Source organism: Coloeus monedula, assembly GCF_965178545.1.
Source record: "Coloeus monedula genome assembly, chromosome: 2".
NCBI lineage: Eukaryota > Metazoa > Chordata > Aves > Passeriformes > Corvidae > Coloeus > Coloeus monedula.
The window spans coordinates 114,287,905-114,301,325 of record NC_138782.1 but is presented as its reverse complement, the minus strand read 5'-3'; the positions used below and the strand labels follow the sequence as shown (position 1 = coordinate 114,301,325).

The window sequence follows — 13,421 nt, the reverse complement described above, 5'->3', positions numbered from 1 at the left end:
TTGCTAAAATAAAGGCATGAGCCCAGTGTGTAGGCCGTCCTTGATCTAAAAGAAGGAAGTCATACAAGGTTAAACCACAGAGCCCTATCAGCCCTGCCCCTACGTCACTCAGGCACCACATGGATAATTTCTCAGGAAAACTTTGACAAACTGACGACTGTTGGATTCCTATCTGCAGGGCTGCAAAGTAAGAGCCAGCTGAAGCAGCAAGAGGTCCAGCTTCTCCAACCACACATGTACACTGTTCTACCTTCTCAATCTCTCTGGACAGCCCCTGTTCTGAGGATGGACATGAGGACAGACGTGGAGGTAGGCTGGCTGCTAATTCAGGCCATTAGTCATTGCAAGCTCTTCCCAGACCTCTGAACCATTTAATCCAGTGAGAAGCACTGGCATTTGCTGCCTTGGCTGGAACATATCCATGCTAAGGACATGGGTCTAGTTTTAACACCAACCTCCCAAGCTACTTCTATTTTTATGTTTGGGCAGTTATTTAAGATATGTATTATGACCAGAGAGAGGATAGGGCACAGATACCAGCTCATGGGGAGATGAGGACAAGTGAACCTCCTCCTGACAACAACTGCTCATCAGGATTACACACCTATTTCAATTATTTAAACAATTCAGGAATCAAGTCCCTTCAGGAACTTGGTAAGAATTTGAGCCCCTGCTTCCACCCTAAACCCCTCCTCTTTTGGTAAGGAGACCAACCACAGTGCCATGTCTTTACTCCAGCACTGAGCAGTGCTAGTGCCACCCTGACCATGCTTCACCCAGCACCCATGGCCTTGGAGCAATCAGTAATAAAATACCCCAAAGAGCCAAAGCCTTGGATGCCCACCTGGTGCCTCGGGAGGTTCAGGGGGGTTGCCAGTGTGAGGGCAGGAGCCCAAGCACAGCTCATCTGAGGAGAGGCTCCAGTGCCTACGTCAGACCCGAACTTTCCTTTCAAAGGTTAAAGCTGTTGACTGAAAGGATTAGGAGGGAGGAGATGGTAAACTAGGAACAAGTAGGGGTAGACTGTTTGCAAGAACTACGTAAACAGGCAATAAACACACCCCAGAGCCTTGCTGGTGTGGCAGCCAGCCTCTGGATGGAGGTCATACAGATGTGGGTGCACTGCCAGCAGCCAGCCCAGGAGCTGCACCCCCAGCCACAAAGATAGTTCATACACTAATTGATTGTTCTCTACACTCCTAGTACAACCACAAACCAGGCTAGCACCTGAACCTGGGGAGCAGCTGTGGTCCTCACATCTCAGGAGGCTTTGCTCTGGTTGCCTACCATGGAGGGATCCACACAGCAGCACAGGAGGGGAAGGATTTCCCCTCTGCAACAGCCTGAAGTTTGCTCCTGGCTAAACTCACCCCTGTCTGAAATGCTGCTTCAGGATGAAGCACCATTTGGGAACAAACACTGCTGGAGCAGTAGAAAGCTAAGCCATGATGCAGCAACTCTACAAAATGTCTCAGCTGTACAGCCAGTTATTAAATAAAAGGTCAATTCCTTTATGGCACTACACCTCTCCTTTCAAGTAAACAGCCTTAAGAGCCAGATGTTTCAACAGAAAAGGCAGAGAGGGATTTATGCACCACCGCAGAGGAGAATAATTTGCATTCTGACACGGCAGAGTAGCATCACCAAGTAAGAGCTAATGAGCAAGGCTCTTCCAGCTAACGCAACACGATTTGGTTTGCACTAAAAGCAAGACAAAGCATTAATTGGTTTGTGCCTGTTTGCCTGCCTTGATTGCACAAAGTTCATCTGAGGACATTCAGTGGCAGGAGGAAGTCACGAAGCCACCCGTGACAAGAGGGAACCTGCGTGACTGTTGCAGGAATGACTGGGAGTAACAGAGCCATTCACCTCCAGATCGGAGAGGTTCAATCACACCAAGATGGTTTATCACCTAAGTGTGGTTTTACTGTTACATCCAGCTTATTTCCTGAGACAAAGGGAAAACTTAGTAAGGATCTTGCGAAATTGGTGCAGCTGTTAATGTGACAGACAAGGCTGGAACAACTCACCCTGGGAAGCACAGGATGACACATGAATGATGCTGTCCCCCAAAGGATGATAAGATCTGCAAGGTGAGGTTTTATCTAAAGGGGTTAAAACAGGTCATTGCTCTCCACGTGAACCTTCTCTTACCTACATGGTTTCTTTAACCTGAATCATTCTTAGTGACCCAACACACAGCAGTGCCCACAAAGGCAGCTCTAATGTGGCTTCCAGAAGGCAGCACGGGCACTTCAGCATGGTCTGAAATGCCAGGATAGAATCCAGAGCTGCACTTGCTGAAAGCAGCATGGTCTGGTCCCTGCACTCAAGCATTCCCGGTCTGGTACAAACTGCCCTGCTCTCAGGTGTTTCAAGAAACAGAAAATCATCAGAAATTAACCAACTGCTAATTAAAGTCTTGGGGGGAAAGGGTTACTACCACTCGTTTTTGACCTATGAATCATGGCCAAACCCACGTATTCCTGGTAGTGCTCACAAACAAGGATGTCTAATAAGGTTCTGCAACTCCACTGCAGATCACTCATCATGGTGTCACAGACCATGCTTTGGGTGCCACAGATTTTAGGGACAATGGAGTGCAGGGGTTATGGGAAAAAGTTTAAGAAACTGCAGCCCAAGAACACAAAAGAGTTAAAAGGAAACTGATAAGCAACACAAATATAAGAGAAGGCAGAAAACCACTTCCAACAAGACCTTACTGGTTGTATAAATGAATTAATGAGGGCAAACAAAGTGTAGGTCTATTAATCAGCAGGAAGGTGAAGAGAGTACACTACAGAAGACGCCCTATTCAAAACCTTCTTTCTTTGTACTTGAGCACTCAAGGATGACTTTCATCAAGGACTGATCTCTCTTAAACCTTTCAATCTTTGTTCAATCCATTCTTTGTTTGCCCCCCCCTTGTTAAATGTGCTTTTCTAAAGGTTAACTGTGAACGGATGTTTAAGGTTGAGCAAGGTCAACCCCAAGTAAGGACTCGTCACTCTACACAGGATAAGCGAGGGCCAAAATTGCCATGGGGGCTTTGCACAGGAAGAACTGCGCATCCCACTAGGGAGATCATGGCTGCTTGGTGCTCACAGTCATGACACCATTAGTTTATCACTGATTTTTACAAATTTCAGCTTGAAGATCACAGTATGTCATCTTTAAAGTCTCATCAGAAAGCTGACAGCAAATCATCCACTAAATCAATAGGATACACTACCAAAAAGAGAGTCCAGGCAGACCTGACGACACTCGTGGAGCTGTACACATCCACGACTCAGCCTTTAAGGATAACCTTTCTGGCTCCAGTGCGAGCAAAAGGCTTGGGACACAAGCCAGCAGTTGGGATTTAGGGCTAAGAACTGAAATTGAGGCGGTGCCAAGAGGTGGGGGATGACTCAGCCTTCCAGAAACAGACGGGTGAGGGGATAAAGGACAACATGAAAGACAACCAGATCCATGCCTGGATCACTGGGAAAATAAGGACCATGTGAAACAGAAGAAAAGTGGAAAGGGAAGAGGGAAAAACAAAAGGTGCCTTCATTCAAAATCAGTCACCAATGGAAGAAGGGTAGAAGCTGGAGAAGCTGGGTGAGAAGAAGAGAAGCTGGAGCAAGCAGGCGACACTCCCTCCATTAACCCTTCCTTCAGGAGCAGGGACACACCACGGGAACTGGAAGGAGTAGCCAAGGATAAAGAAACATCTGAGAAACCATAAATGGGCTTTGTCCTCACTACAAGACCCACCAAATGAGGAAAGCCACTAGTCACTGGCTGTGGGGGCAGCCCCTGCACAGCCCTGGGCTGGAGTGGAGAGGATACCACAGTCTCTACTGCTCACCGTGCCCGTTGCAGTAATAGATCCACTTCTCCCTGTTCTGTGTGGGGGTGGTGGACTTTTTCATAATAGCTTTTTCCACAATGGCACTGGGATCTTGCCGGGGTCCCTTCTTCAGAGTCCGTGAGCTCTTTCTGACGCTGCAGACCACGATCACCACCAGGACCAGCAGCAGGAAGAGGACGATCATCCACGGCAAGTGCTCATTGATGTCGAAGTGCTGGTGGACGTTCTGAGAGCCTCGCCGGGGGGGCCTGTATGGGCCGCTGGGCTTCTCGCCCCCCATCATCTCCAGGGATGGCTGCTTCTCCAGCGCCTGGCTGGTCTGCTTGTGCCGGTAGCTCTGGGCCTGACTGGTGGTGCCGGAGCCCATGAGGGTCCCGCCGATGCCGTCCGTCTCGTTGGCTGAGGTCTCGTTGTAGTACCGTGCCCGCTCCACCATGCTGCTGGACGCGCGCGGCGCTGGAGAGGGGACAAAATCGGGAACTGAAGAATTCAGACCTGCGGGAGGAGAGGAGAGTTGAGTGTCACGGCCCTGGAGATGCGATATGGCATCACATCACGGGCTAAGACCTGCCTGAGCATCGGCTTGGCCAGCAGACAGAAACCCAACGCCAGGCAGTGAGAAAGAGTAGAGGTGAAGTTGAGGTTTGCCTCTGGGAACAGATGGGTACAGTTACAGAGGGAGCTTCAAGGTAAAACTGACCCTTGCTGGTTAAGGCCAGAGGCAGCTTATTACAAAAAATGAGTTATTTAAGGCATGTTGTCAGTCTGTGTTTGTCCCACATTCAGCATTTATCAGAAAACCAACAGCTTTGAGCAAGTTGTTTTTACTTTCTTAGGTTTATGAACACTGGTTTTAACTCATTTGTGGAATTTCATGTTTGGACTAAAAGTACAAAAATACTGGCAATTTGTAGGCTTAGTATCTCTCCACTGGGTTTGTTAAGGAAACACAAACATTTTTTTATCAGCCCTGCAAGCAATTGCAGATGAATCAACTATAAAATAGGTCTCTGAAGCAACCAAACTTCCTCCCAAGAGCTATCTTCCATCTTTATTGAGTTTCCTTATCAACCAGCACCTCGCAAGTCCCAGCCAGACATGAAATACGAGCCAAAGCCTGGCGAGAAGTGGAAGAAGGGCTGTTGTGGCAAAAACTATGGATTATTTTAAAAGTCATCTTTTCAAGATTGTGTCTCATCACAGCTGAGACAGAGTGGGTGTATTTGTCCGAACCTGGTTTTGCCCCCATCTTGGTTACCCTAAACACCCTAACCAGGACACAAACAGTGAAAACTTCTACGTAACTGTTGACAGTTGAATGCAAAGTTCAGGAAACACCCTCCTGTACACTCCCAATGATACCGACACTAGGGCAAGCTTTGAGACTTAACAGAGGTGAAGCACTGGAAGCGTATGACTGTCAGCACTTCCCTGCTATTGTATTTACCAACTCAGCTGTTGAGGTCATCAAAAGTTGCATTTTTAAATTAAAACGCCTCATCTGAGACACTGCAGGGAAGCTGCTTTCCAGGGAGTGCAGAATACCACCTCAAGTGGAGTCCTACAGCACCCCTGAAACCAGACACAGCTAAGGCATCACCATAAAGGCTGTGATGATGAGCCACTTCCAATTAAGCAAGAGAAGGGGAAATTCCATATAGTAATTTTAAGAGAGTGAAGGAAAAAAGTTACAGGACAGCCCAGGCTCCTGCAGGGCTGTTACAGCAATGGTTCCCATTCAGCCAATACTGTGACACAGTACAGAGTGAAATGCAGCAAGGAAAGCACAGGCACAAAAGCAGTGAATCCATCAGAGGAGGAATCTCCCTGCTGCAGGGAGACCATAGCAGGGGTTTTCCTACTGCATCCCAACCCAGGTTCACCACAACTGCACAAAGACTTGTGCCAGCACATCACAGAGGTGGGAAAAGAGGCTGAGGAAAGTCATGTCCTTTCAGCCCAAACAGCAGGACAGCCAGAAGTCCAATCAGGACTGCAGTCTTAGTGAAAATGTTACTAAATGTGGTTTAACACAAGTGAGGGCAACCCGATGCCATGAAGCAGTAGTACCACCTTTAGACCAGGTTGTTTTTAACAGCTTAACACCAACCCTGACCAAGGAAGGAACACAATCCCTCCATCAAAACCACACCTGTGTTTCAGTGGTGGACATTACCTTTGGGAAGATCAGCAGTTGGTGGAACTTCATAGGGCTGCTCACCCGCTTCGGTGCTTGCTGAAGTCAAAGCCGTGTTCGGAAGGGACGCTGGAGAACCACAGATGTTGTCACTCTCCTTCGTCCCTGGCTTGATGACCACCATGTTTTTCCCAAAGCAGTCAGTGTAGGGTTTGCACTTCATCACACTAGAAGGCACATCAGAAAAGGTACCACGAGGGCACGGCTTGCACCTGACATCTTCAGTCTCGGTTCCTTTCTTGCGGACGCCCCAGCCGACCGGGCACACCGTGTAAGGGACGCAGGTATCGTTCGTCTGAAACGTACCAGACAGGCAAGTGCACTCGCGGTCAGTCAAGGCAGTACAATGAGTTTTCTCAATCATTGGCAGTTCACAGGGTTTCCTACAAGGGTGGCACCGCTCTATGCCATTCTCATGCTTGGTAAAGGTCCCATCTGGACAGGGGCTACACTCTCTTAGGGTACTCTTCGTACAATGTTTAGACACGTAGGTTCCTGCAGGACATTTGTCACAGGTCAGCTCTTCGTTGGTGGCACGGTCGAGGTGGCGGTACTTGCCAGGGGAGAGGCTGATGGCATTCTGCTCAGAGGTCAGCTTCGACTGACCATCAGCGGTGCCAAGGAGCATGAGCAGCTGGAAAACAAACAGGAGGTATCAGCCAACAACAGCATGCAAACAGAGCCCTCTCTGCCAACGACCCCTTGTAGGATCACAAGGGATGTGCCAGTGCTGTGGGACCATGGACAAGTTACTATGCCCATGGGAGGGACCTCAGCAAGGCTGGAGTGGAATGGAACCGGTGCAGGTGGCAGCACGCTCTCCAGACACCTCCCCAGCTATGATTATAATTGCTTAAATTTGACACCACGCTTCTCAGTGAAACTAAGCATCATTTACACTGCAACCCTGCCAGGGTGGTAAATACTGCTAATTGTGTTTCAGCAGTACGTGCTACCTGGCCACCCCAGGAGAATTCAGACCAGCTTTGCATTTCAAGGCTGAGAGGCTCCAGCACGAGGCAGGCACTCACCGACAAGACAAAAAACACATGCAGATGGCAGCTTTGACCTGTAAAACTTTCCTTCTCTATTTGTTCATCTGCACTTGTTCAAATAGTTACCTTTCTGAGTAACACAAACAAGGATGAAATCCAGGCTAGCAGCTGTTTCTGGACTATTTCTCAGCTCCTCTGCCTTTCCATGATTTTTTATGGCTCGGTGCAAGTGTTGGGTTTGGCGAGACCGCAAGGGATGTTCTGCTTTGAGCCTCCAACCACATCTGAACCTACTCTAAACCAGCTGCATTAGCAACAGGAGAGAAAACCCGGTGCTATTTTCACACTCTTCAAAGAACTCTGCTGTAACTCAGCTCCTCATTGCATCAGACACAGGTAAAAGGACAACAGTTTTTAGACACTGAACTGGAAACTGGGCTTTGCTATAAATCCATCTATCTCTACTGACTTCCAATCCCAAAGCTTTATTTCCTTAATTCCTTTGCAACAATGCCGCTCCATCTACCAAGAAGTATCTCTGCTTCCTCCAGAGGATCTCTGGTCCATGGATTTAATGTCAGTTATGGCAGCGAAGATAAGTCACCAAAAACAAAAGACATATCAAAAGAAAGACTGACACAACCTCAGACAGCATGCAAAGCAATAGGAAACACATTTCCAAACAGCCATAGGCTAAGTTCAGAGGGAGAGAGGGAACAAGTCAGCATTACCTTGAATTTTCAAACATTTTCTACACTGAAGGTGAAAAGACCAGAGACCCTAACACTACTCAGCTACAGAGCCAAGCACATAAATCACTTGGCTGTGTTATACAATCCCTCGCCTCTTGCTCTGCTACCTATTCTGGGCTATCAGCCAGCAAGAAAATATTCAGAAGGAAAAAAAAAAAAAATAAAAAGGGCTCCCAACGACATGACTCTGCAGAAGGCACATCGCAGCAGAGCCACAAGCTGCGCCGCGTCATTTTTGGTGCAGTCTCTTGCTTCCTGGAAACACATAGCAAATTTTTGTTTCACTTGCTAAATAATTTACGGCTTGGGATTTGTACAAAACACTTCACTTTTTAAATTTTTTTTTAGTTAGTTAGTTTTCTCCCCCTGAAGCAGCAATTACAGAGCAGGCAGAAGCGGGCAAGCCCGCAGGAGCTGACGAGGATCCTGCAGCGGCCAGACTAATTACGGCACATCAAATTAAAAAGCGGGGCTGCCCTGGCAGGCAGCAAAGGCTTACAGGATGCATTTTACTTTTCCCTTCCCCTAAGACATGATTTAACAAAGTGCTTAGCTGGCTCTAAGCAAACCTCCCACCCTCCCCTGTAATCTCCATGACGAATCCCTGTATTAGCAAACTGGCCACTTAAGGTGGCAGGAGGGGTCACCTGTGTTACTCACCCTCCTCCCGTGCCAGCGCTGAGCAGGACAGGGTGACAGAGAGGCAGAACAGGCAGTGGCTCTCTTGCCTCACTGAGAGTGAGCCGTGTGCTGCTGTCTCAGATCCTAATTTCTCCCTCTGCATCAAGCCAGACCTCAGGAAACCCATGGACAGCCTCACTATAAGCATGTGGTACAGGTTCCCTCCTGTTCTCCCAGTTCTTCCCATCTTCCAGCATCTTCCCATCCCTTGCCTGGGTAACTAAAGTCTGTAATAGCACTAGGTTTGAGTTGGCTTTTTTGAGGTTTTTTTTTAAACCCTATCTCAAGAAAAGCAGTGCTGGTATTTTTGAACATCTCAAGATCTTAAGCTGCACATGCACTTCCAAGCTTAGGGAGAACAGCGAGTTCCAGTGGGGGATGGCTAAGCAGCATTGAGCATCTGCTATTTATTCAGACTGGCATTTCTGGTCCCTAAAATAATCCAACTACTCAGGTTGTGCAGCACTCAGATCTCTGAAAGAGAAGTCCAGAAGCAGAAGGACATCTTCAGCAAAAACGGGTGTCTGCCAGTTTGGTCCCTCACCCTCAGGGCTCCCCAGCAGCACGCAGACCTGGACCTTTCTGGCTGACACTCCCAGTTCCAGGAGAAAAAGCAATCAAGTAATGAAGCGAGCTCTGCTGAGCCACTGCACTTCATTTCATTACTCTGGTACCAAAGGAAGTGTACAGGGTAACAAAAAAACACAGGAAAAACCACAACTGGTTCAAGACAACGCTAAATAACAGGTTTGGTTTCAGCAGTTTCAATGATGCTCTCCATGCCCAATGCAGAAACAAAGAAGGGCTTTTAATGGGACAGGGGTCCCTTTCCACAAGGGTCAAGCAGGACAGTGTGGCTGCAAGCCCAAAGAGCATCCCAACTCAGCACCAGGGCCCTGCACCACACGAGCAAAGGCACCTCCCAGCCACCTTCACCTATTTCAGCACATGAAGGCTTCATGGTGTGGGGAAATCAGATCAGGCTGGGGGACACCATCATTCTGACCTCCCCACACCAGGAAATGCTCAAACAAGGGGACCTTCACATTCAGCTGCACACAAACCTTTGAGGCAGCAGCACCCCACAGCTGGTGTGGGCACGACCCACCTCAGCACCACCCAGCCCGATGACCCCATCTCAGTGGGTGGGTGCCTCTGTGCTGTGCTCCCATCACCCTTTTTCAATAACTGTGCTGCAGGGAGACCTGACAGGCAATCTGCACAGGAAACAGCTCTTAGGGGGCACAAACTACCTTGGCATGTGCACAGAGGATGCAGCTGCAAACACCTGAGAAACCTGTGGCTGGCATTTCTGCCCATGGCAGGGGTGTTGGAACTAGATGATCCTTAAGGTCCTCTCCAACCCAAAGCCATTCTATGATTCTATGAATACTGCATCTCATTCAGGGACCCAAACCTGCACAGTGAGTCAAAACACCAGCAGAAAGTTGGTGAATCAACTTTCTGTCCTGGAATTTGTGCCCTAAAATGCTGCGACACCGAGATTGTCATAATCTCAGGTTGTGTACAAGGCTGCCCTGCTGCCAGCCCTGTGGGGACACAGCAATAAACCTAAAACTAAAGTAAAAATTAAAAAAAAAAGAAATTAAAAAAAACCCCAAAACACAAACAGCAGCTAAACACAGGGCACTTGATCCTGGTAGAGAAGAGCAGGAGCAGAGACCTGCAAGTGAGCAGGGACCCACAGTGATAAACTGATACTCTGGGAATGGTTTCCAAGCAAAACCAGCAGAATTTGGTAGAAATGGCAGCTGGCTCTGTGGCAATGCCTTGGCACAGGCTGGGGATGAGCTGCACTGCCTGCCGCCCTTCCCGGAGGTCAGCTGCATCCTTTGCGGACAATAATGGGAAAGTGCTTGCAACATTAAAGTAAAAGAAATATATAAAAACACCAGAAAGACAAATAAACTGGTCTGGAAGTTTTACAGTAACTTGGCGGACAGGAGGAGCAAACGTCCTGCCCCGATCACTGTAAAAAGGATCAAATTACTTACTTAGTCCGAAAAAAGTTGCCTGTGAGGAAAGTACTGAAGAGCAAGGCAAGTTTCTGCTTCTTGCAACATGACCAGCTATTTCAGCTGCTTCGGGGTTTGTGAAATGAGAGCTCAGGACTCACTGCTCAGCAGTTCCTTTACTCCATCTCAAGAGTGAAACACAGGGAGACGAACAAGCCAGAACAGCAGCACCACAACATCTGGTCCCCATGACGGAAAACCCTGCAGCCAGCGCAGACCAGAGCTCGGAAGCATCCCCGCCAGCCACGGTTTTGCTCCGAACAGATGGAATCCCCCAGATTCCCAAAAGCCCCAAATTGAAGTATGGTGATGTTGTGCTGGTCCCAGGCAAGGACAATGGGGGAGATGGTAGAAACCACCTTGCAGCAGTCAGTGGGGTCCCAAAAAATCCACCAAGCAAAAGAAATCACAGCCAATACCAGCCCCACACAACGGCTGCCAAGCTGCTACTGCTCCAAAACCCAGCAGCCAGGCAGATTTGGGTTTGCTGCACTAGTGAAAGACCCACCAGCTATCAATTTGAACATACTCCCTCGCACAAACTTCCCCCAGGCTGGGAAGACATTAACTTCTTGTGTGACCAAAGGGAGATTCCCAAAATGTTGAAGGTATCAGACGAAAACCCCGGGAGGATCCTGCCACCTCACAAGCAAATGGGAATTTTGCCTTGCTTCCCTGTATGATCACACACATACAGGTGCGAGAACACACATGCACAAGTAACACACTTGTGTATTTGCTCAGAGTCTCTCTTCATGCCCCAAAATTGCTGCTGTATCTCCCCACACCTCTATATCACTACTTTTTCCCACCTCTTTCCTCTACACCCACCATTCCCAACTGACCTCCAGGATCCCGGCTGGAGCTGCATATCTCAAGCTCCCCATCAGCATCTCATCTTCCAGCAGCAGCACTGGCTTCTGCGGGCTCGCTTCTCCCAGCGGGAATCCAGCATTCGGGAGTGCACAGCCAGCACTGAGCACGGACCCCGTCTGCTCCGCCACTGCGCCAAGTTCCCCTTCGCCTTCAGAACAACGAGGCTGTTTCCCGGCTAATGCCCTTCCAGCTTTAGATTATTTGTTGTTTACTCGGATTCCTGTCGAGCCAGCGCCAGCTTGCTCAGATCCACCTTGAGTTTAACAGCAAGTGCTCTCCTCGGTTACACAACCCAGCCGCAGCAGCTGCGGCGTCTGCCTGACACACCGAATTACTGTCTCTCCCCAAACAGACGGGATGTAGCCCTAAAGCGCTGACTGGGAAGTGCCCTACCCGGGAAAGTAAATGGGGAGATAAAGCTCCCGGAAAACATTTCCGTGATAAGTCAGGGCAGCCGCCTGCCATTCGCAGCGGGGAGGTTTACTGCCTGTCCAAAGGGAGGCAAGAAAAGCAGCTGCGGAGGGGGATGGATGGATGGATGCATGGATGGATCCCTGTCCAGTGCCGAGCTTCAGGAGCAGCGCAGAGAGCAGAACAAGGACCCGCTCAGCTCTGGCTGTGCGGCACAGCCCTGGCTGGGGGATGCCGCCGCCGCCTGCGCTAACATAGGCATGGGGAGCACGGACACCGCAGGGAATATCGCACCCAGCCGGCGTCACCGACCAGGACCCGGGGCTGCGAGGCTGGGGCGGGCAGCAGCCCCGGGGAGGGCGCAGCGGCGCCCCGCACAGCCCCCGGCGCGCGGAGCGGGGCCAGCAGGACAGCCGAGCACCCGCCCCTCCTGCCACGCTGCCCCAGGCCGGGCAGGAGGCGCGGGCGGGCAGCCCCGCACTGCAGCACATCCCCACCCACGCCGCGGACACGCGGATGCTGCGCGGGCGGCGCAGGCACGGACCGATCCCCTCGCTCCGCGCACACACACACGCAGGCACGCAACTCACCGCGAGGATGCCGGCGAACCCGGCGGAGCTCCGGCTCGCCGCGGCGGCCCCCATGGTGGCGGGGCCGGGGCTGCGGGCGAGGCGCTGCCCGTGCGGCCGCGCTGCCTCAGGCGGCGGGGCGCGGGGCCGGCGGCGGCCGGGCGCCCATGGCGGGGGCCGGGCCGGGCCCGGGGCCGAGCCGGGGCCGGGGCCGGGCCGGGCGGGGCGGGGGCCCTGCCGCGCTCCCACCTGCCCTGCCCTGCCCTGCCCTGCCCTGCCCTGCTGAGGGGCCGCCGCGCGCGCTCTGCCGCGGGGGCGGCGCGCACGTGGGGGCGGCGCGCGGGGCCGGGGCGGGGCCGGCGGTGGCGTCACCCGCCCGCGCGGCAGAGCGCCCCCCCGCGGCACCGCGGGGACAGCGCGGGGAGGGGAGGGGACGGAAGGGGATAGAAGGGGACAGAAGGGGACAGAAGGGGACGGAAGGGGACAGAAGGGGCCTTGCCCTGAGCGTCTCCCACATCGCCCGCCCCGTCCGTGCGGCAGCGGCAGCTCCTGTTCCCCTCGTGGTTTCGGTTGGGTGGAGCTCAGGCGTCCCAGGGTAGCGGGCGCGGAGAAATCGCAGCGGAGTCGGTGTTCGGCACCGTGAAATCTTCGGGGGGATTTTCGTTTGTTTTATTTTTCGTGTTCTCCAATGTCAGACATATAGGGAAGAATTTTTTTACAAAAAGGGGGGTGAGGCGTTGGCACAGGTTGCCCAGGGAAGCTGTGGTAGCCCCTTCCCTGGAAGTGTCCAAGGCCAGCTTGGACAGGGCTCGGAGCAGGCTGGTCTAGTGGGTGGCATCCCTGCCGTGGAATGGGGATTGGAACTAGACGGCCTTTAAATGTTCCTTCCAACCCAAACCATTCTATGACTCTATGAACATCTAGGACATTTCCTGCAGTGGAGGAATGCCATCAGGGAGCAAACACATCCCTCCGTGGGAGAGGATTAGCTGGATGTTGAGGGTGGCCACAGTGCGAACAGTGCCCTCACACCCATCCTGCAGCATCT

The 13,421-nt window shown here is 51.3% G+C and overlaps 1 protein-coding gene across 1 annotated transcript in view; it reads right to left on the bottom strand.

Moving 5' to 3' along the window:
- Positions 1-12,550, bottom strand: part of TNFRSF21 (TNF receptor superfamily member 21) — a 35,444-nt gene extending 22,894 nt beyond the window's left edge. The window contains exons 1-3 of the mRNA XM_082303180.1: positions 12,395-12,550; positions 6,033-6,687; positions 3,854-4,351 (exon numbers count right to left, since the gene is read on the bottom strand). Of these exons, the coding sequence (XP_082159306.1) occupies positions 3,854-4,351; positions 6,033-6,687; positions 12,395-12,448 (1,207 nt within the window). The 5' untranslated portion in view covers positions 12,449-12,550. The remainder of the gene's footprint in view (positions 1-3,853; positions 4,352-6,032; positions 6,688-12,394) is intronic.
- Between the last annotated feature and the right edge of the window lie 871 nt (positions 12,551-13,421).